Source organism: Nyctereutes procyonoides, unplaced genomic scaffold, assembly GCF_905146905.1.
Source record: "Nyctereutes procyonoides isolate TBG_1078 unplaced genomic scaffold, NYPRO_anot_genome, whole genome shotgun sequence".
NCBI classification, from domain to species: domain Eukaryota; kingdom Metazoa; phylum Chordata; class Mammalia; order Carnivora; family Canidae; genus Nyctereutes; species Nyctereutes procyonoides.
Window position 1 is genome coordinate 15,064,564 of NW_026575025.1, and position 24,319 is coordinate 15,088,882.

General features: G+C 38.6%; 1 protein-coding gene across 3 annotated transcripts in view; it reads right to left on the bottom strand.

Moving 5' to 3' along the window:
* Positions 1-1,337: 1,337 nt before the first annotated feature.
* The window catches only part of LOC129502596 (rho GTPase-activating protein 20-like), a 41,556-nt gene continuing 18,574 nt past the window's right edge, over positions 1,338-24,319 (bottom strand). The window contains exons 5-10 of one of the 3 annotated variants that reach the window (XM_055314321.1): positions 18,489-18,639; positions 15,112-15,307; positions 8,805-8,865; positions 5,669-5,857; positions 3,924-4,099; positions 1,338-2,605 (exon numbers count right to left, since the gene is read on the bottom strand). In XM_055314321.1, the coding sequence (XP_055170296.1) occupies positions 2,408-2,605; positions 3,924-4,099; positions 5,669-5,857; positions 8,805-8,865; positions 15,112-15,307; positions 18,489-18,574 (906 nt within the window). In that variant the 5' untranslated portion in view covers positions 18,575-18,639 and the 3' untranslated portion in view covers positions 1,338-2,407. Of the gene's footprint in view, positions 2,606-3,923; positions 4,100-5,668; positions 5,858-8,804; positions 8,866-11,475; positions 11,557-15,111; positions 15,312-18,488; positions 18,640-24,319 lie in introns of those variants that run through there. The other 2 variants (XM_055314338.1, XM_055314330.1) reach the window with 2 other exon arrangements.

Genomic DNA, 24,319 nt, shown 5'->3' on the forward strand with positions numbered 1-24,319 from the left:
AAAAAGAGAAAGAAAAAGAAAGGTGAAAAAAAAAGGGGGGTGGGGGAAGCAATCAGAAATCAAATAGAAAAGAAAAAAAAAACAAAAAAACACGGGGGAGTATCTTCTGATTCCGTGTACTTTAAGTCCCTTGACTTCCCCTGGAACTGGTCCGTCTAGCTGGTCTTCTGGGGGAGGGGCCTGCTGTGCTGATTTTCAGGTGTTAGCACTTGGGGGAGCTGCTCTGCCCCTGCCTGCTGCAGGGCTCAGCGGGGGTTGTTTACCCCGTGAGGCCCCAGGAGGAACAGCCGCAGTGGCTATGGCAGCTCTGGAAGCCTGGATTCAGCCTCCGCAGGAACTACGGGGCTCTCCGTCTGCAGGGCCTGGAGGCTCCGGGGCGGGGCCGCTGATCTGCTCAGCTCGGGGCAGGAGCGTCCTCGCTGTCCTGGGCCCTCCCGGCCTCTGCCTGTCCCGGGGGAGGCCGGATCCTGGGCTGTGTCCCGGCGCCCTGTGCTCCGGGGCCTGCGCTGTGGGATTCGCGCTCCCGCCCCGCAGCCCCCTCCGCGGAGCCGCCGCCCGAGCCCCTCCGAGCTGCTCCGGGCCCCGCCGTGCGCGCTGCAGCCCTTAGGGAGCTCGGCGCACTCTCCCGGGGCGCAGGTGTCTGTTAGTGTCCCCGGGAGCCCGAGGGCATCCCCGCCCTCCTGGGTCCTCCTCTACCTCCCTGCGAGCCCCTTTCCGCCCGGGAAGGTTGGTGCAGCTCCTCCTCCTCCGGGACGGGACGGGGCTCTCCTGTCCTGGGACCCTTGCCCCGGCCTCAGCCCGGCTCCTTGCGGGGCCCCTCCCCCTCGGAGACCTTTTGTTTCTTTATTTCGTTTTCCCCGTCTTCCTACCTGATAGAAGCCTGAACTCTTCTCACTGTAGCGTTCCAGCTGTTCTCTCTTTAAATCTCAGGCCTAATTCGTAGATTTTCAGGATGATTTGAAGGTTATCTAGGTAATTTGGTGGGGACAGGTGACTTGGGGACCCTACTCTTCCGCCGTCTTGCCCCCCCTCCTCCTTTCTTTAACTATACAAAAGTAGACAGTCTAATGGCAAACTCATGATGGTCCTGAGGATATATTCATTTCTAGTGTAGGCCAATTCTCCAGATAGTTTGACATACTTTTCAGGCCAAGGTTGCAGAGTCCGATTCTCCACAAAGATTAGTCAACTTTAGGAAGGGAAAACTTTAGAAATGTCTAAGGACTGTATGCACACGTGGTCACCATATAGTCTGTGTTTATAACACAGAAATAGAAAAGACCCTACTGTCTTGCTAGAAACATCAATTCCATGTGTGCACCTTAAAGAGGGCAACACTTACCATGCTATCCAAGTACCTAATGTATCATCATTCTTTCCCCTGTCTCTTGATGCCTGTATATATATTTATTTTTGTGTTTTACTGCAGGCCTGTGAGGTAGTGGGCAGGGACTATTGCTATTTATCGTGTAGTTGAACAGTAATGGGGGACAAGGAAAGACCAAATGTGACAAGGAAAGACCAAATATGACCTTGATTCTAAGAGTGTCATCATTACTGCATTACCATAGATTTGACCAGAGCTGTTAGCAAGTGCCAAGGTAGATGAATTAAATTTTTGGTTCTAGTTCTCACTTCTTTCTCCATTTACCGTTTTAGCAATAGAATTGGATATCTGTGATTTAGCTGCATAATTTCAAAATTAATCTATTTCTTGAGTCGATCTATTGCATTTTCAGAATTCCAAACTCCTTTTGTCTGTTGCACCTACTCCAAAAGTTAGATTTATCAAAAGAGGCATGTAGCAAGAGCTGGTTACCATGTCATTATAGCCTTGGATGGTGGGATAGACATCACAAATATTAACGAAAGGATGCTTAGGATGTGGTGGAAAGAGACACAAATGCCGAAATCCTTCCTCCATGACTTGTAAAAGGCATTAAGAAAGAGGAGACAGTGATGGTTAAGAATGATTTGGTCGCCTCACCGAGCCTTTTTGGATTCCTCATAAAGTAAACATTTGCTTACTATTGTGAACTTCTATACCTATTTTCAAATGTTTCATATGATTTTTATTTTGGAAACTGCCTTCATTAAGAGGGTGGTGAGGAAGTCATCAAAAGCAGGATGTTTGCTTTGGTAAACATTATGTATGTGGCAGTGTATATTTTGAAGTTTATTATTATTACTAGTAGTCATTTTAGTATTAGTATTTTGCATGGAGTCCTCAGGTGGGTGGTGTGTGGTGAAAACAAAGTATTTCTAATATATGGGGCTTTTAACTCCTACAGTAGCTTCCTTAAATTTTGATTTCATGAAGTGTTTTTCAGTTTGACAAGGCCTTAATCAGTTATGCCTATGATGGTTCCTGGGCAATCATAATGAAAGACACCAATCACAGCTTCAGTTACTCATGTGTGGATAAAACTAGAACTTTCCCCACCTTGAAAACAGATGCTACCACAAGAACAGATTCGCTGTCCAAGTTAACTGTGTCCCCAGAATTTAATTTCTCCTTTAGGATTCTGCATGATTTTATACTGGCTGATTTTCTGAAGATGCCTTCCATGAGTGGCCCTTTCTGATTGATAAAGGAAAGCATATCCTGTAGGAAAAAAAGAGGAGTATATGGCATTTCATATCGCAAGCCCAGAGCAAAAGCTTGCTTCCTTTTTGAAAGAGCTAGGCTATGGGATGGTATATGGTTTTAGAGCTGACTAAAGTCAATTTAGATTCTTTAGTCAATGTCTCTCTATAGTTTCTACCCAAACGTCCACCTTACGGTCATACACGGAAACATTTTAATCACTTATTTTAATCAGATTATTTCATTGAATTTACCCTTTTAAATCAAACTTCCGTGTTTCAAGTCCTTTGTGGAATCCTCGTCTGTCTCCCACTTTACCAGTCTTTTCTTATTCCCTTACATAGATGCTCTTCCACAAGTATGGAAATCTTTTTGCCATACTCATTTCCCATTTGTTGATTCCTCTTTAAGTGATTGTATCCTGCATTCCTACTATCTCTATTTCCCTTCCTCTTTTTTTTTTTTTTAAAAAAAGCTCAAATGCTCTCTTCTTATTCTCTGATTGCATTCCCTTCATGAGTCTTTCACTGTCCTTTGCTCTATCTTCATGTCCTCTCCCTGCAGTGTAGAAAGATAACAAGGGCTGGAGTCAGATAGATCAAGGGATCAGAAACCTATTATGCTTCTGATCATTTGTGTGACCTGGGGCACATGTGAACTGTACTGAAACCTTTCTAATTCGTTTGTAAAGTGTGGAGGATGATAGTGCTAGCTACCCCCTAAAATTGCTGTGATGCAAAGACTGGGGTAGTAGCTAGCATGTAACTAACGTGGTAAATTTCTTCACACCTAGGGTAACATTCCCAAATCTAGTGCAGGGCTTGCAGAGGTACTGGATACTCAGCAAATTTCCACACTGACAATTCAATACACCGATTTGAGATAACACAGGAAAACTCTGTGGCTGTCATTTAACATACTCTGTTAGGATTACTGGATTCATATTTGCTGCAGGATGAGTCTTTATGCTTAGGTAGGATGTGTTTAGTTGTTAGATTAAGTAGACTCAGTTGAAGGAGACCTGAGACTACTGCGAGTTCAGGAAGACAATGGCAGAATGTGAAGATGATTCATGCACACAGAGTCCATTTTGACTGATCTGAACAGGTCTACATGGGTCTCTGTGGAAACAAGTGGAATGGACAAAACGTCGTCCTGTTGTATTGGCCTCATGACTCTGCAGTGGGTAAATCAAATGACACTACCAAAGCTTCTCAGCCACAGCCCGGGGCTGTCTAATGATTTCTCCATTTGGGGGTAGCTTTGCATGAGAACACTTGGCCTCTCCAAGGTCCCCCTCCTCAGGAAGGCAATAAAACACCAGACTGAGACCTACCAGAATTGGGAAGGGCAAGTTGTCCTTATCACAGATATCCATGAGGGAAACTCCAAAGAGCTGTCCTGGTTTTGCAGATGGTGCAGCTGTGCACTGGTTGTTCTGGCAAGTGCCAGCGCACTGGCAAAAGGCCGAGTTTCTGAAAGCACTGATTTGCATGATCTTCTGGCCTGAATCTCAGGAACAAGGGAGATTGGTGTGTTTTAATTCACTTAGCCTTATTTTCACCATTGCCATTATATACAGCATGTTCATTGTAGTGGCTAGAGGAGGGGAAACTGAGTCATTTGCTGTGTAGAACTCTCCACGTTCTGATGTTGTCTACCAGCATCCTCATGGCATTGATGAGTTCTTGCCCATATCCTTCAGACTGATGGTTAAACCTGGGGACTCGGTCAGACTCAAGGTCAGTATTTCCTGTGCCATCAGTTACTGTCAGTTACACTGCATCAGGAGGCACTGAACCTGTAGATGTTTGTTTTCTACTGGTATGATCAGTGGGTTCAGGGGTCAGATCTGATTTTCAAAACTAGAAGGATTTGGTCTTGAAATCAAGCTGAGTTTGGTAATCCTCTGCTCTCACAGCCAGTCTCCCCTGTGCCTCAGATTTCCTCTTTGGCTTTCTGAGTGCTCAAGTTTCTACCATCCAAAAGATCTGCCTCTCAGGACACAATCTGCCTGACCCTACTTCTCTGGTTCCTCTGCTCTGGGCCATCTTCAAGGATGACTTCTGCAGTCAGTGTCCTTGGGAAGTTGTCATTACATGCTGGCTATGTGGTGCCTGTGTTTTCTTGTCATACCCCACCAACCCACCCAGAGATGATGTTTTCAGTTCAATATGTTTAACATTTACTGAAAAGGGCCTAAACCACAATGAAGCGTGGAAACACACTTCCTCACACACACACTCAAACATACATGTATATATACACCTACACACAAGTACAAGGCTTGAAAGAAAACATAGAGAAAAACAAGGAGAGGTTATGAATGCATTTATTTACCCCCAGTTTCCAGAGATGATTTTTAATTACTCAACATTCCCTACCAAAGGAAGACCTTTCCAAAGAAAAGGTGATCAGCAGTGAAAAGCTGAGTTCAAAGTTTCTAGTGCTCAGCTGTGAATGTTGTCGTTTGAAGATACCTTAACTTTGCTTAAATAACTGAGTTCTTTAAGGGTCAACAGATGAGCCAAGCTGTCGAAGGATAAACAGATGAGCAACATTTCGCCAAATAACTTTAAACACCTGGTCACTTGGCTTTTCTGCGACGTAGTGAGTGCATCACCACACCTCTACTCATGTGGGTGCTAGCACTGCACCACAAGCATCCTGGTTCTGCCACTTAGGAAGCTCAACATTTTAAGGCTTCGGTTTGCTCAACTTTAATATACATGATGCTGCCTACAACTCATTAAACTATATAATATACTACTCAGCACAAGGCATGGCTCAGGGCAGCCTTGAAAGTGCTCTGGAGATATAGAGAAAGAAAGGAGTAATGGTCTACTTAAAAGATTTAAAACAAGCAAACAATCTTCATAGAAATGAGTTGGTTCTTGGTGGCAGCATTGATTTGAGTTTTTTTAAGCTTGATTTTGGGTAGTTTTTGCATTCTTGCCTATACTGTTCCTCCTCATCAATGACAATAAGCTCACCCAGAAAGAATAAACTCTGTCATGAATTGTGTTTAAGTGTGGAGACATGAGTCAAGAGAAGGCACTTGAAGAAAGGCAAGTGGCTCACCTCTCCCTTGCTTGTTCTGGGCTGGGTGCCTGGGCTTCAGGATGAACTGGCTTTGCATCTCTGTGATCCTCTGCTCCAGAAGGAGGGACTCCTGAGTTGTGGAAGGAGAGATGGAGTCCTCTGGTTCCTTTGGCAGCAGTTTAGTAGATGGAAGATGGCTCATTTTAATTCCATAGGGATATTCATGTCCTGTAGGGAAAAAAATCTGAATATTCAGGCTGATGGTGATGGCTATCATCAAACCTACCTTACCATTAGTGTAAGCATCACCCTGGTATATATTGCTATTTTTCTGTGACTTCTAGATAAAGAAGACTGTGCCTCCTGAGTGAGCATGATATACACCCTTGACGGGAACACCCTACAGAAAGCATGTGCCCAAGTGAAAGATTTTTTTAAATTTTTTTTTTTATTTATGATAGTCACATAGAGAGAGAGAGAGAGAGGCAGAGACACAGGCTGAGGGATAAGCAGGCTCCATGCACCGGGAACCCGACGCAGGACTCGATCCCGAGTCTCCAGGATCGCGCCCTGGGCCAAAGGCAGGCGCCAAACCACTGCGCCACCCAGGGATCCCTAAGAAGAGAAATAATTTAAAGCATGTTACTTTGCTTGGAATACATATATTCATGAGTGCATTAAACAATGCTGACTTTTGCTATGTTTCTGTCTGAGAATAGTTAAGGTTTTCTAGTTTATGCCTTGATACTAACTAGATCTATACATCTTAGGCAAATTACTTGACCCCATCGAGCCTTACATTCATTCTTTGAAATGCTTATCTGCACACAAACTTATCAGAGTGAATATATTAATAAGCATTGGTGGTTAATATTATTTTTTTATTTTTTATTTTTTTTTTGGTTAATATTTTTTTAATATTTGGAGTATATATATTAAGAATTGCTATCTTCACTATTCTCTCCGACATAATGTCAGTTGAACAGATTTTTTTTTTCATTTCCTTTTGTCAATTCTAGAGCCAGAGCTACTCTAGAGTAGTGGGATGGGTTGCCCTGATGCTTTATGGTTCCCTCCCACTGCTGCCCTCCCTCCAAGGGGTGTCCTGCCAGGCAATGATCAGAAGGAAGGCTGCACAGAGTTGGAAACCCAGAAGCAAACTGTAAAACGATGGTTAGAGAATAGAAAACCACTCCCAGAGCCATCCAGAATTGCCTGCCAAGTGATTTGTTTTGCTCTTTTATGCTTTAAATTGTTTTTCCTTTCTAGAGAATTCTCAAAGACCCTATGCTATGATATGGATTTCATTTTTTAAGAATAGAATGAAAATTCTCATTCTGTCATTACTGATTTATCATTAAATGTACCTAAGGGAGCTTTTTTTTAAATTTTTTAAATTTTTATTTATTTATGATAGTCACACAGAGAGAGAGAGAGAGGCAGAGACAGAGGAGGCAGAGGGAGAAACAGGCACCATGCACCAGGAGCCCGATGTGGGATTCGATCCCGGGTCTCCAGGATCATGCCCTGGGCCAAAGGCAGGCACCAAACCGCTGCGCCACCCAGGGATCCCCCCTAAGGGAGCTTTTGCTGTTCTTTTCATCTGTCATAAATGCAATGTTCACAAGAATCACAGAGACTTCCCTCTATTAAGGACAAAGAAGCTTCTATGACAGCAATACAACCAAACCAAGATAACCAGGAGTTAATCCACAATTGAGAATTGAGAGTATGTTTTAAAAAAATGCATTTTGAATGCTGCTAATAGATCATCATGGACAACAGGCTCTTTGGATTCCTTAGAGCTGGTTTCATGTGTGAAGCTATTCAAAGTCTAAAAAGTTATCATCTACATCATTTTATCTAAATTAATGCACTTTATTAAATATATAAGTATTTAGAGCTTTTTTTCCTTTTTACTGCTAACCAACTTTTGTTTTTTAGATTTTATTTATTTATTCATGAGAGAAACAGAGAGAGAAAGAGGCAGAGACACACAGGCCGAGGGAGAAGCAGGCTCCATTGCAGGGAGCCCGATGTGGGAGTCAATCCCAGCTCTCCAGGATCAAGCCCTGGGCTGAAGGCAGCACTAAACCACTGAGCCACCAGGGTTGCTCCTGACAAACTTTTACAAAGATGTCAACATTAATTCAAAACAGGAAGTGGTACTGGGGGATTTTGTTCTCAGTGATGCGCTTTGTGACTCTATAGTCTAAGACTGGGAATATATATTTTGCAGAAAGAAAATTGGTTGTTTTTAAAAAAAGAGAAATTGGTTGTTTAGATTTCCAGATTATTTGAAAAAGAGTTAAAGCTTCACAGATTTGTTAAAAGGATAAAAAAAATTCATGTAAGAAGGAATGCTTTAAGATTTCTAGAAGAGATTATTGTCACCATTACCATCCATTACTATACTTCAAGGTCTGCTACAGATCCTGTTTCCTTTTTCTTTTTTAAAAATCCTTCCATTACTGGAAACACTAAACAATTTTGCTAATCCAAAGGTTTTTTTCAGAGAACTTGTGCTAACAGCTATTTTAGAAGAGGTGCAATCTGTTTATCAATAACCTTAAGAACAGTGATGGAAAAAAACCTGAAAAACAACAAAGTGCAGGTGATTTCATCAGTGAAGACTAGAGGAGTTTAAATGTGATTATCTCATTTCTTTATGATGCAGAGAAAACTGGGCACAGGGCAGGGGTGTTAAATACATATCTATACCTGGATTTAGAGACATAACTGGATTTTAGAGGATTCTCACAAAATAGAGGCTTCTTAGTAGCTAGGAACTAGAATTCAAGATTGAAATATGAAAAATAAATGTATGGGAAAAATTCCAATCCATTTCGCTGTCAGACCTAAGTGAGTAAATAAGTAAGTAAGTAATAAATAATCACACTTTTTCAAGACAGCTCTGTTTGTCAGGTAAAAAGAAGTAGAAACAAAAATTTACATTTCTCTCCCTCACTAGATCATAGCTACTGAATGAAAAGATGTTATCAGTGCCTGGGAAACAGTACCTGGTAATGATTTAATAAACATGTGAGTGAATATTGCATGTGATTTTCACTTTTAAGGATTTTGAAGCTTAAGAAAGAACAACTATTACTTTGAAACTTAAGAGTTACAATTTTGAACCTAATCAATCCCATCTTATATTTTCCCTGACACTTACCAATTAGTGGAAGTTCTTCCTTGCCAGAACTTGCCCACAGCTGGTAGTCTTTCTCAGAGCCCTTGAAAACAAAAAGAACTAGGTGTCATAACAAATCTTTCACAGTACTTGAAGAACACATTTCCTTAGCATATCTGTGTTTCCAAAAAGAAAGAATTGGGGCTAGTATAAATGTTATTTGGTCCATGGAGGTAGCTATAGTACTTGTTAACTAGTTCCCCTCACAGCTTCCAATAGACTGTCCCAGATTCTTGTCATTTTTGATAAGGACCGGAAAACCACAGTACAGTCAGCCCCTCACTTTGTGGGTGGCCCATGGCATAAGAAATGAGATTTGTGTCCCTTTACCAAGGGGGAAAAGTCTCATCTCAGAGTCCTCTCTTCTGCTGTCTCCAGACTCCTTGGATAACGTTGGCTTTTGTCTCCAAATGTCCCTGCCCAGACATGCATATTGTCCAGAGAGCCATATACTCTGCTATGACTATTCCTGAGCAAAGTAAGTTGAGAGGCATCAATAGCTCAGCAGCCCTGAGCAAAAGGAGACAAATGCCCAAGAGACCTTGAGGAGATAGTGGACGGAAGTCAGCCACTGGCTTTAGTGCAGGCAAGCCCCACTTTAGGGAGAGAAAGGATGAGGACTCTAGACAACAGGTCAGATGCAGAAAATGATTACTCCCAGCAGAATTATTGCCCAGTAATACTGGAAATCCCACTTGAAACAAACAATTCTAAATTATAAAGATTGCTGAACTATTTTAAAGAGTCTTCCAGGAGACTAAAACAAAAAATGTTTGAAATGGAATTATTGGTAATAGTTACCATGTTTGCCCTTGACTCTTGATTAAAAATCATGGCCTTCACCTTATGAAGGAATGTCATAGGTATGCGTACAGACACACACACACACACACACACACACACACACACAGAGAGCTAAATCTGCTCAAAATTGTGCTGCAAATAAGAAGTAAGAGCTAATAAGGTAGAGTAGGGTTTGGAAATGCTATGCTGGAATCCCTTAAATAAGGTATACATAAAGCCAAATAACCCCAGTTCTTCATTAAAATAGAAATTATTTGCCTAGTGACATTGATCACTTTAAGCAAAGAAAATCACAAACATGAAATAAAATGAGTTATATCATTACTCAATCTCCCCAACTTCATCCCTCAAACCACTCACTCTCTTTTCCAGGATTCAATTCTTACTTAGGGTTTATATATCATATGGGTTAGAAAAGTCTGTAGACATGTGCTTTAGTTAGTACATATAAATTCAATTTTATTTTGGATGTATTATTAAATGTTTGTGCAGAAATCATTGATTTATCCTGCCAAATTCTAGTTGCTCTGAAATTTTAAAGGGCTTTATTATACCAGTGGATCAGATAGAATTTACAAACAATCTTATGATTATGTCATGTCATATTTACAGAGGATTTTAGATAAGAAGCTGTGCTTTCCAAGTGGTCCCTTTGGTTCTCTCCATCTATCACTGTCCCTCTTTTTTCCCTTATAAAACCTCATCCTCAAATATATTTCTCTTTCATAAAAAGATATGAGCAACTCACACGAGCACCATCAAAACGTAAAGAAGAACAGACAGCTAAAACCAAAACAAGATGAGAGTGATATGTACAAATGCCTCAGATCCATGGTCTTATTCAGAACTTGTCTTCGTCTTTACCAGTTCATAAAGGGTATGAGCTGCCTCATCCTCAGGATCTGCATCAAAAGGAGGTAGCTTGTAGCCATGTAGTCTTTATGTCAAAATGTACAACAGAACATGTAATTTAGGATTCATTAAACAGATTGAAGGCTTCCTTGTGTGATAACTAGGGTCAATAGGGATGGGGAAGTATCAGAATTGAAGACACAGAAAGAAGAGTCCAACAGAGGAGGGAATATTTAGAAATTTAGAAACATTTTTATTGTCTGTATTTAAAATATATACAATAAACTGCATGTTGTTATTAGCACTCTAAAATTATAGCCCGATTTTAGGCTATGACTTTGAATTTGCAGAAAATTTAAAATGGGAATATAAGAATAGCACTCATGTATAAGCTAATACTATAGCTTTGCTGCCTTCAATTTCTAAATTTGGAAGGACAAAATATGACTATTTTATCTATTATAATCAGATGTCTTATGATGGGAGGCGCACAACACACACACACACACACACACAAATCTCAAAAGTCAAAGTTGATTCTTTTTTTTTTTTAATTTTTTTTTTTAATTTATTATTTATGATAGTCACACAGAGAGAGAGAGAGAGAGAGAGGCAGAGACACAGGCAGAGGGAGAAGCAGGCTCCATGCACCGGGAGCCTGATGTGGGACTCGATCCCGGGTCTCCAGGATCGCGCCCTGGGCCAAAGGCAGGCGCCAAACCGCTGCGCCACCCAGGGATCCCTCAAAGTTGATTCTTTTTTTTTTTTTTTTTAATTTTTTTTATTTATTTATGATAGTCACAGAGAGAGAAAGAGAGAGAGGCAGAGACATAGGCAGAGGGAGAAGCAGGCTCCATGCACCGGGAGCCCGATGTGGGATTCGATCCCGGGTCTCCAGGATCGCGCCCTGGGCCAAAGGCAGGCGCCAAACCGCTGCGCCACCCAGGGATCCCTCAAAGTTGATTCTTAAACTAAAAATAGTTTGTAGGCAACTTACGGTTATTCCCAGCATTGGTAGTAGTAACATGTTGATAGTGTCATTTGCTGTGTCTGAATTTGTCACTGTTACAGTTATGGACTATAAAAAATAAATGAGAAAAATTGCTCCAAATTTTTTTTAAATTTAAAGCATGTGACCATAATTATTGTCAAATTATTACCCATACTCCAAAGGTGAAGCTTGTTTTCAGGTAATGACAAAGTAAAGCACATATAGAACACAAACCCTTAATTATATTTTCATTTTTTTATATAACATGAAGCTAGTAGGAAACATGTCAGTAAAACATATATTTCCCTCCAAGAATTTGTGGCATACAAAATACAGCAGCTTAAGCAAGGAAGAGAAAAACTGAGAATTCCAAAGGGCACATGGGGTGACCCTCAGCTCCATAAGGCTATTTCCAAAATGGAGGGGGGTGGGGATAGTATTAAAGGAAGGCACTAGATACTTTTCTCTCTTACTAAGTTGTGTTTTTATAGTATGGCTTAGTTCCTCTGTAATTACATAGTCAGTTTCAGTAAAATCAGAATAAGAACTGGCTATGAAAGACACTTTTTAAAAGTTACTATTTAGTCCATATTTTCTTTGTGTCAGGCATCATGGTTACTAAGACCTTCATTGTTGAAATCTGTTAAGACAAATAAAACCAATGAGTCTAGGAAATGAGACTAAAAATGTTAGAAGTTTATGTTCCATTCACAACTCTGCCAGCAAGTGGTTACTTATAATAGCTCTCTATCAGACCATACATTGAGAAACTGCTCCATACAACTAGGAAAAGTTTACTGAAAATTTTCTGAAATGGGTTAATAGGAATCTGAGATTATATTTATAAAACTATCTGAATTCCAAAAATCAATTTAAAATAAGAGAATATGTAACCAGAACATTTACTATGCCTACAGTTTTTATAACATTTTAAGGCAATGGGGCCCGTGTCTTTCAGGAAACAGTTCATAAAGAAGACAAACAGCACAAGTGGACACCCACAGGCCTTGAAAATATTAAAAACAAAGTTAAAAGAAACTCTTTCATAATTCATTCTTTGTCCTTTCATTGTCTTTTTCTTCTTATGAATTGAATGCAATTGCTTGATATGGCAGATGGTCCAAAAGTAATTCAATAGTAATTCAAATAGTAATTCAAGGGATGTATGTATATTTTCCTGCATGTTATAGGTTCTCCCAACAGACAAATTCCATTAGATAGAACTCTCTCTAAACAAATGACTTAAGAAAAATAAACTATTTTTTGAAATAATTCAAAAGAAAAAGAAAAGTTAGTTTTTGTTCACGAGTCAAACTGTTACTTAATATATGAAGAACCAGGAAAATGTGATCAATTTTCAAGAGCTGAAGCCACACCTGAGATGATCTAGATGCTTAGACTATTAGCCAAAACCAGCTATTACAATAATGCTCAATGATACAAATGAAAATATGCTCAAGATAAACAAAAATAGAGGCATCTTAGTATAGAAATAAGAAGTATTTATGACTTTTCCTTTTTTGAGAGGAAAAATATTTAAAAATAGAAATTTTTATCTGAAAAATATTTTTTAAAAATTTACTAAGTAGGCTACACTGTATAATGGAGATGACGAAAAGAAGTCAGTGATTTGAAAATAGATACTAGAAATTATCCAGTCTGAAGAAGAAAAGGGGGGAAAAGATTGAAAAAAAATTAACAGAGCCTGAGGGATCTGTGAACAATATCAGAAAGTGTCTGATATACAAAGAATGGGACTGTCAGGAGGAGAGAAAGAGAGATAATGAGGAAGAAAATATTTGATGTAATAATGATTAAAATTTCCCAAATTTGGTGAAGACGTAAATTTATAAATTCAAGAAATTCAGAATATGTCAAATAGGACAGATTCAAAGAACACCATGCTTAAGTACTTCATAGCCACACTGCTGAAAACCAGAAATAAAGAGAAAATCTTGAAAGCAGCTAGAGAAAAAGTGACAAATCACCTATGGAGGATTAATGTTTGAATGATCACAGACTACTCATCAGAAAGCATCAAGACCCAAAGACCAGAACATCTCTAAAGGACTAAAAGGAAAAAGTTTGCAAACAAAATTCTACATCTCCAAAAATATCCTTCAAGAGTCAGTGTGAAATAAAGCCGTATTCAGATAAAAGAAATTAAGTAAACCTGTTTGCACCAGTTCTGCACAACAAGAAATGCTAAGAATCATCTCTCTACAATGAAATGAAATAGTGCAGTGGGAAACTTGGATCTTTAAGAATGGGTGAAGAACATCAGAAATGTTTATTTCACACAAACTGTACCTCAATAAAGTTGATTTTTAAAAATTTCAAGGTAATTTTCCAAGGAAAGTTCTGAATGTAAACCACTGCCACAATTGATATCAAAGGCAGAGACAAGAATGTGCTCTGCTACTAGAGAATTCTTTCTCCTTCATGCAGTGCATCTAGCCGGCACTTAGAAACAGATCAAAATATTTGCGTGGCTTTTGCTTTAGCCAGGAATACCTTTTTTTTTCTGCTTTCAAATACTGTTTTGTGTGATCTAGAGCTACTTTATAACAACAACCACAAAAAATAACATTTAAAGATACCCAAAGTATCTTGTTCATCATTGTAAATGTCTTGGCTACTGTACTACAATTTCAGAAATCAAATTTTACACAAAACTGGGCCAATTGGTTTGATTTTTTTTCTCCCAACGGTATAAAGAAAATGAAATAGAAATATGCTGATCCCTTAAAAGTGTCATCCCTCTTAATTCAATCCTGATATTCCTTGGAACAAAAGACTTTTCAAAACTCCTCTGCATTTGACATAACTACTAAATGAAACACCTGATCCTTAAGTGGATCCTGTACTAGAAAGGAGACATTATTGAGGTCAACTGACAAAATGAGAATGGGAATGGCAGAGTAAAGTATTATGCCAAGGTTAAATTCACTAAAGGTGATAACTGTAGAATATCTTTATTCTTAAGAAATGCTTATGTTTAAGGAAAAAGGGCCATAGTATATGCATGATCCTCAAACGTAAGTATACACATACATGTAATAGACACAGAGAAAGAAAATAAATGATAAAGCAAATGGAATAAAGTGTTACTAATAGGTGAATCTAGATAAAGAGTATACGGGGTGTTTTTTGTATTACACTTATATTTACAACTTTTCTCTGAGTTTATAGTTATACCAAATAAAATATCTGGAGGGGAAAAAGAACTGTGGAGACAATCCAGACCATTCTGTATGTAAGTGGTGGCCATTGGAAAAAAAATGGTTGATTCTAAATTACTGTATTACAAGCCACTATAAGCAATTAGAAGGATCCAGAGAAATGTTAACTTAACATCCAATACTCTTTCCTTGCTTAAGCACTGTAGTATGTATTCCTCTTGCTTCATATTACCTAGGACACAGTTTTTAGGTCTACACAGAAGTACACGTAGAGGGGGAAAATACACTTTCCACATGGTACCTTTCTAAATATTCTCTCTCTCTTCCTACCTTTTGCTCTCTCCTTCCTCTCTCAACTCATTGCTTCCTCCCTCTCTGTCTCTCCACCTCTATCTCCATCTTTTTCATTCAGTCAGAATTAGGAACTCAGAATTTAATTGTTGGTCTTAAAAATACTTACACAGGCACAGTTCTTGATGTTCTCAGTTAAGATTTTGAGGGGAGGGATCCCTGGGTGGCGCAGCGGTTTAGCGCCTGCCTTTGGCCCAGGGCGCGATCCTGGAGACCCGGGATCGAGTCCCACGTCGGGCTCCCGGTGTATGGAGCCTGCTTCTCCCTCTGCCTGTGTCTCTGCCTCTCTCTCTCTCACTGTGTGCCTATCATAAAAAAAAATAATAATAAAAATAAAAAAAACCAAATTATTAAAAAAAAAAAAAGATTTTGAGGGGAATTCTTTTTGGTTGCTCTTTCTCTTTGGCTAGCATGATGTACCTAATCAAATTTGATAGTAACCCAAAATAGAGTAGGATAAATTACCTTACTTTCAAATCGATTTGTGTTGCTCATATTTTCAACATACTTCATTATTTTTAAATACATATAAATAAGCCCAGCAAAACCAAATTTTGGGTTGGAAGGAAACATGCAAAAATATTTCAGGAAAATAACCTGTGACTCGGAAAACAATAGATCACTCTCGTCATGTGAGATTTGACCAGCAGATCCAGTCACCAAAGCTTTCCTGCCTAGACCAGAGGGCCTACCAGCACCTTCAAATGTAGGAATGAGAAGTTGCTTTGAGCATTACTCAGTAGGGTAAACTGCACTTATGGAAATTTAATATATGTTTTGAGAATAATGTTAGCTATAATCGTGAGGTTGGAGAGTAGGGGAAGATGAGAGTGATAACCAGAATTTCATCAAAAATAAGCAATATATGCATGTAAAGGAGAGCAGGTTATTTGTAGTAACGGCCAGGGTACAATTAAATAAGAAATTATTGGAGGATAGTGTAACAATTTCTACTAAGGGGAGGGAGCATAGTTTGGGGGCACTGCTTTGAAGAGATTTACATTTTTTCATCATGGGTTAAAGACTTATAATAAGTATACTGACAAAATACTTTTGAAGGTAAGAACGCCATTTTTCCTTTCGTTCCGAAGAACTGCAATTTAAAAAATGAGAATAAAAAAATTGAGGAACATACAATACTCCTACTAACATATTAAGATTACCATTCCAGATTAAAAATATCCACAGCCCACTGTTAAGGGATGTGGATGTGTAAATTGTACTCCCCTTAGAGTTGGGCTTTTGATGGACTCCACTCTTTTGTGAGTGGTATTAAAGCAATGGGAAGTAGATCCAAAAGAGGAAGAACAGTGATTTCAAATCTGAAAACTTAATTGTGACTATGTGATGCAAGCTATGTGATCATGGGCACGTTGTTAACCACTTTCATATTTAGTTTCCAGAACTGGAAACGGGTTAATTAAAGCTCAGAGTGTTCCTACAGCTGCAAGGGCTATTCGCATTTAAAGAATATAACCATTCAAATTAAATCATATTTAAGAAATTTAGCATTTTGATGTAACTGTCTTGGCTCAGAAACAAGAATATCTTTTTAGGGAAAGGCACCTGTAATATTTTTATTTCTTTATACATATGGCAGATTGTAATATGTTAAATTAGTTCCTAAAGACCTTATTCTTCATCACTGTGATCTTCTGAGAAAGATCAATCCACTGATGCAAAATTACTAAAGATCAGTATTTTCTCTGTTAAAATTTTCACAGCATTTAATATCCAAAGTTGCGAATGTCTTAAGGCTCATTCACACGTGGACTTATCACTTACCAGCATTTTTTTTTTATTGTGGTAAATTACACATAAAAGAAAATTGACCATTAGTGACCTTTAGTACATTCACAGTTTTGTGCAACCATCATGACTGAACATTTTTATCACCCCAAAGCAAACATGTGTCTATTAAGCAGTCATTCTCCCTTCCCTCCTGTCCCTAGCTCCTGTACCACATTTTGTATGTTTGTTGATAAACACTTGGTTTGTTCTTTCTTTCTTTCCTTTCTTTCTTTCTTTCGCTATTGTCAACAATGCTGCTACAAACGTTTGTGTATCAATTTTTGCATGGACATGTTTTCCTTTCTCTTGGATATGTGTCTGGAGGTCATATGTAATTCTGTTTCACTTATTGAGGAGCCATCAAACTGTCCACGGTGGCTGCCACATTCTATATTTCTACCAGCAACACTGCTCCCCACCCCCTCCATCACCATTTCAGGATCTGTCGCATCAAGAAAGTAGAATGCCCATTTAGTGTCCCACCCTGACTAGGTGCATAGACACAGCTTCTAGTTACTATGCCAATCTGCAGAACAGTAATAATAATCAATAACAAAAGCATTAGGTGCCAGGCATTGTTATAAATGCCTTCTATATATTTATACAGCCTATTAACTAATACAACATGTATAAACTTGACTTCCACATTTTCCTCCTATTAGGGGAAAAAAATTTCTTGGACACTCCCCTACCAAACACTTTATATATTCTCATTTGAAACTGTTTCCTTCCATTTGTAATCTGGAGAAGATATTAAGCAATGGGAACTGTGATCTTTATGGAAAAGAAGACCCGCAGAGAGGATATAAATACATGTTTCTTCTCAAAAAGCTTTGAAAATTTTTCACTAAGTTAACAGCTGCATTTTAGGATTAATAAATTAACAACTTGTAAACATTTTTGTTGTCTTACGTGTGAGATTTTGGAGTGGGGTGAGGAGAAGAAAGCAGTGTGCTAAGTGCAACTGCGTAAAATAGGAACGAGGCTTGGGGTGTGGATGTTTCAAACAGAGATGCAAGTGTGGCATGATCCCTGTAAACTCAGAGGTGTCTGCTCAGGATATCCAGGGTTGAGAGCCACATTCCCCATCCTCATGTCAGCCTAAGAATGTGTCTTACACAACTAACCTCTACTCAATGGAATCATATTTTTGTTTTAGATTGTCACCAACTAAGATGATCTGTACACAGCAATTCAGGCAACCTAGTATTCAATGACATGATCAATTTATTTGTATAATTACATACTATTGTTAAGGGAATTAACTTGGGAGTGTAAAAGCAATTTTTCAAATTTAATTGGACCCTTTAATAGTACTTGCTCAATAAATCTATTCCGGTGATTTAAAAATGCAGATACTCCCTGGGAATCAGAGGGCAGGATATTGGAGAGGAGACCTTGAACCTCACTCTGTTGATTCTCCTTCTACATAACTAGAACACCTAACTCCTCAAGTGGCTACTAGAGCCCATTTGAAAAACCACTGATCAAAACCGAAGGAAATTACTCCAGTAGTTCCCAGTATACATTATCTACTTGCTTCCATGTGGATATAAGCACCTTCTTAGGCAGAGTACAAGGCAAAACAAGTGTCATGGGAGGTCAAAAAGTGAGTCACCAGCTTGGTAAACAATAGATTACAAGGTTATCCTTTTCAAGCCATATAAATACAGGACACCAAGCCATTGGTCTTACCTGAAGGTAGCCAGGAAGTTCACCGTGGGCCAGCCCAACACAAAGGACCTCACAGAATGGATGTTGGCATCTCCCACTGTATCCATGCAGTTGCAATCCACATGGTGTTCAGTGGTATTTTATTTTTTATCTTAAAGGTTTTTTTTTATACCTAGAAAGATCCCAAACAAGACCTCTCTTAGTTCATTTCAAAAATGTTATGGGAGCAGCTGTGCTCATTAGAGACCAGTTCTCACTGTTCCAGGGTAAATCATGCCTCCCACATCTCTATTACCCTCTGTGCACACACAGCAAATGGTTAGATGGGCCTTTGCAACATGTGTGTTGAGCAAACTCTGGCTTGGAAACCTGAAAACACTTACTCTAATGGCAGCAAATAGCCGTATTTTTGAATGGTGAGTGTTGAGTAACCACTGTATATTTTAGAGCTTTGTAAGAAAACCATTAATTCATTTGCTATTGCTGGATTTGTTACTTATTATACATAATTTTATGGCTATTAATACAGTTAATTATTCATTTATGACTTGCATACTTCAAAAAGTGTCTGAGGGGCTGAACAAAGGTACCTGATACATGATTTATAAAAATAGTTATACAATTTTTTTCTTAAGAGAGACAAACCAGGGGCACCTGGGTGGCTCAGTCAGTTAAGTGTCCAACTCTTGATTTCGGCTTGGGCCACGATCTCAGGCTCTTGAGATCATGCCCCTGTGTAGGGCTCCCCACTCAATGAGGAGTCTGCTTCCTCTCTCTCTCTGCCCCTCCCCCTGCTCATGCTTGCTCTCTCTCTAAAATAAATAAATAAATAAATAAATAAATAAATAAATAAATAAATAAATCTTTTAAAGAGTGTGAGGGAGAGAAACAAAGTCAAAGCAAAAAAAAATAAGCTTGGATCAGAAAGATTTAAAAGTTACTTTCAACCTTAATTTAAAAAAATATTTTCTAGCCTTTAAAGCATAGGTTATTTTCAATTTCCCTTCTTAAAATTTTGTCGATACAATTTTCCCTTAGATTCTGGCTAAAACGAAAAAACTGTTAGCCTACAGACTGAGCCTGACTGAAAAATCATCCATCCATCCATCCATCCATCCATCTGTCCATCAATCAATCCCAGATCAGTGGTCTGGAGGTCTTATATGTAAGTCATGGATACTTCCCATTTCTCTGAGGAGTCAAAAGGGGTGAAACCGCTTTTTGATAATCTCTGCCTAATCTTCTTTGACCTCAAAGATGAAAACCATCATTGACTTATTTTGGTTGATTAATTGATTAATTTGGTTAATTCACAACTTGGGCTCACAGGTAGGCTTGAGATTTAAATAGTTACAAGTCCTCTAAGGGATGCCTGGGGAACTTGGATCCTCCACTCTAGAACTCCTTACTATTCAGAAACACATGTGGAAAACACTGAACTAAACTGAGATGAAAGACACCTCATGTGCAAAAATCCCTATGACTCCACTGATTCATGAAACAATTAAAGCTAAAACTCTTCAATGGGATTTATGAAATAAAAATAATCTCTTAGGAAGCCCACTTGAAGGATAGTCTAGATTCAAAGCTTAGGACATAATGAATATAAATATGATGGATACCAACATCTTTCCACATTTTTTTTATTTCAACATTTTTTTATTTCAGCATTACACCCAAGTCCTGTATCTGTGTGCTTGAAGATTTTTATGGAACATAATCAATTAACAGATAAAATCATTTTTCTAGATAGTAATTCCAAAGGCATTGTCACATCAAAAATATATGGCCAAGGGGAATGATAGATATCTGCTTGTTTTTACAGTTTTTTTTTCTTTCTAATATAGGTATTTGTGTATATACAGACACCTAAGATCCCATGTGGAAACTTCCAAATATATTGACCTGGAAAAAGCCATCCAATAACCTTAGTTCAATAAAGCACCAGGATTAGTTGAACCAAGGAATTATCCTAGAGCCCAGAGCATGGTTTCTACTCTCCTATAACATTTTGAACACTTATCATATGCCAAGCTCTGTTCTAAATATTTTATAAATATAAATATAAAAAATTTAATCCTCAAGCAACTACACTAGATGGTCTCTATTAGTTCCATTTTAAAAATAAGGAAACTCAGAAAGTGTGAATAAATTGTCAAACGCAGGAGACAGGGTTTGAACCCAGACAGCCTAACTCATAAGTCCATGTTTGTAAACACTTGGCCATGAAGTAGCCTTTTCATCTTTCCTACCCTCAGCTTCATTTCTGTCCCCAGAGCCATCAGGCTTTCTCATGGGATTTATATTGGGAGTGAGAGGATAAATCTCAAGGCATTATATTAATAAAGCCAGTTGCTAGCTTGGAGATATTTAAAATGTGTTTTAAACAAAGCTTTATACTTCAATAGATTCTTCTAAGGTCTTACTGTGTTTCTTTACTCTCAATCACTGACCCAACTGGATTATCTCAGCAGAAATTTGAAAGTGTTAATCTACTGTAAACTGACTCAAGAAGAAGGAAAAGGAGGAGAACTGCAGTTTTTACTTCTAAAAATAGTCCTTTACTATAGTTGTATTAACATGATGGATGTCCTTGCTTTCCACTACCTTAACCTTTATGCCAGAAGGTAATCCCCAGTGAACTGTGGAGATTTGCAGGATTCTAGGGAGATTTCCTCTGTTCTAAGATAGAGGTATTCTCTTACAAATGTTGGGAGCAGGGGTCATAGTCTATTCTGTAACTATTTGTCATTTCACTGACAATGAGTTAATAGTCATCTTCATCTTTTGACCAAATTAAATTCATTTTTTATTTCATTTCTATATTCTTTAATAACTAACGATGAGGAATGTGATGTCTAAAGAGGGTGTGAGCTAAGTTCAGTCCCTTTTTCTAAATTCACAGGTTTCTACTAGTATAAATATCTTAATATTTTATCAAGTAGATACTATTCTCTCTTTTTTTAAAGATTTCATTTATTTATTCATGAGAGACACACACAGAGAGGCAAAGACATAGGCAGAGGGAGAAGCAGGCTCCCTGTGGGGAGCCTGGTGAGGGACTTGATCCCAGGACTCCAGGATCATGACCTAAGCCAAAGGCAGACACTAAACCACTGAGGCACCCAAGTGCCCCAAGTAGATACTCTTCTTAAAAATAAAGTGATTTTTATTTTAATTTTTAAAGTACTTTAATTTTTAAAGTAATTTTTATTTGAAAAATAACTTTAGTATTCTAATGAATATCAAAAATGATAAGGTTCCATTTGACTTCAATTCTTGCGAACACAAGTTTCTAGTGTATGAAAGAAGTGACAAAAATCCCCAATTTTCACTATTATTAACATCTTGTACAACTGGAGAAATAGAATTTCTTTGTGAAGAAACATTTAATTCCCCTCATTATTATGCGCAAGCCAAAATTCACTAATTCTGACCAAAAAAACAGGTAGAAATTAATCAACTATTTATTCAATTTCTGTTAAATTCTGTAGTGTCCACCTAAGATGAGAGAGTCTCCAGCTGATGCCTGAGGGTGAGCTGAGGTAAAATGGAACCTGGGCCACCCTACACCCTTTTTATGGCTAATTGGAAAAATTAGGCACTAAACTCAGATTATTAATTTGAATAGATTGAATGAGGGTATTGATTCCTCCATGTAAGAGCAAGGCATGACAGGGATGAAATATCTTTGTTATTTCAGGGGCTATTCCTTTTTAGTTGTTTCCTTCTAGAAAAAAAAAGGTAATTTTTTTCATATTAACAGTGATCATAAATATACCCAAATATTTACTATGGGAATGATCTCATAGTAGTTTTCTAAAGATTGTGACAAGCATTAAGTGCTGCTTGCTACTGCTATGGATGAAATTGTGTCTCCCTCCTACTGCTTTCCTGCCTTCTTACCATAAAGCCCTCTCTGCCGGTATCATGATGTTTGGAGATAGAGCTGCTTTTTTTTTTTTTTTTTTTTTTTTTTTGATATAGAGCTTTTGAAGGTAATTAAGTTTAAATGGGATGATCAAGGTAAGGTCCTAATCCAATAAGATGGATGGCCTTGTAAGAAGCGGGAGAGATCTGTATGTGTGTACATACATGCATTGAGGAAATGCCTTGGGGTACACAGTGAGAAGGCAGCCATGTGCAAGCAGAAAAAGAGCTCTCACCAGAACCTGACCGTGATGATATCCCGAACTCGGAATTCTAAAAATCTGTGTTCTCTCTATATCAAAGACCTTGGCTTAAAAATGAAATTCAAATGCCTGAGATCACTTACATTTTCTAATATTCCCAATGTATATATAAAGTATATAAGATAATATTTTGGGAGCTGAGTCTCTTTCAAAGAACATTAACAAATAAATTGATAAAGATTTTGTCACATAAAAACCCTTGAGTAGACATAAGGACATATCTCAAAAACAATATGTGAAAGATGAAAAATGGGGATCCCTGGGTGGCGCAGCGGTTTGGTGCCTGCCTTTGGCCCAGGGCGCGATCCTGGAGACCCGGGATCGAGTCCCACATCGGGCTCCCGGTGCATGGAGCCTGCTTCTTCCTCTGCCTGTGTCTCTGCCTCTCTCTCTCTCTCTCTCTCTCTGTGCCTCTCATAAATAAAAAAAAAAATTAAAAAAAAGAGAAAGATGAAAAATGTTCAACTTGTTTTGTCATAATGAACCATTTGAAATAAAAATTCCGCCCTTCAATAGGTGCAACTCTCTAGTGGAAAAAGAACACTGTCTTTATATAAAATCTTTTTAGCAGAACATCGTAGGCTCTGCCAAAACCCGCTGAAAGGTAACCAGCACCCAGGACAATAAATGGTTCTAGTAAGAAAAGGAAAGTCTTCTCCTCTCCCTAAATGCTATAATAATTACAAAGATTAAAAAAAAAAAAAGGAAGAACAGTATTCCCCTTATAAATTGAATATGAGTGGTCTGTAAGGTCCTAACAACCAGGAAATGAGTTTGCTATTTGTTAGCATGTCTCTTGGGCTAAGGATGGAAGGGCACAACATGGTATGGGAGGAAGAACATGGCCTTGGATGAAGGCAGGCCTGGGTTGGAAGCTCTTGCATGATTTCCCTTTGTATGACTGTACCATTTCTGAGACTTCCCCTGTCCCCATTTTCATCTCTGCAGCCTGTGGATGATAAAAAATACTGGCCTCGGAGGGCTGTGAGAAAATTTTTATTTATTCATGAAAGATACACAGAGAAAGGCAGAGACATAGGCAGAGGGTGAAGCAGGCTCCCTGTGGGGAACCCGATGTGGGACTCAATCCCAGGACCCAGGGATCATGACCTGACCCAAAGGCAGATGCTCAATCACTGAGAAACCCAGGTGGGTGAGGCATCTGTGATGTTCCTAGTGTGGTTTCCAGCATGCATCCCACATATTTTGGTCTCCCATATTCACCTTGGTTAAATCTGGATAACGGTAACTAGTCTGCATTTTTAAAATAATGACTTGGCCCTCTATCAGGAGGAGTAGAGTCTTTCATATGGACCTCATGCCAAGGTCTGGACATTCTTTTTCTCTTTGTCCTCCTTATGACATCACCACCTTCAAGGTTACATCTATGGGCAATTTCCCTAATCTCAAATATATATTTACTACTATCTTTGCCTTTGATTTTTTTTGATAGCTATACTTCCTTCATTTTTCAATTCACTAAGTGTTCTGATTTCTTTATTACCAAGCAGATTGGAGTTCATTGTTCACTCAACGTAAAGGAAGGGTTGATTTCAATAATGAAAGAATCTAGGTGTTCATGGAATGTTCTATGAAATTCAGGAAAAAAGAGAGAATAGAAATGGTAGCACCACATAGTGAATAAAAGCCTGTGCTTTG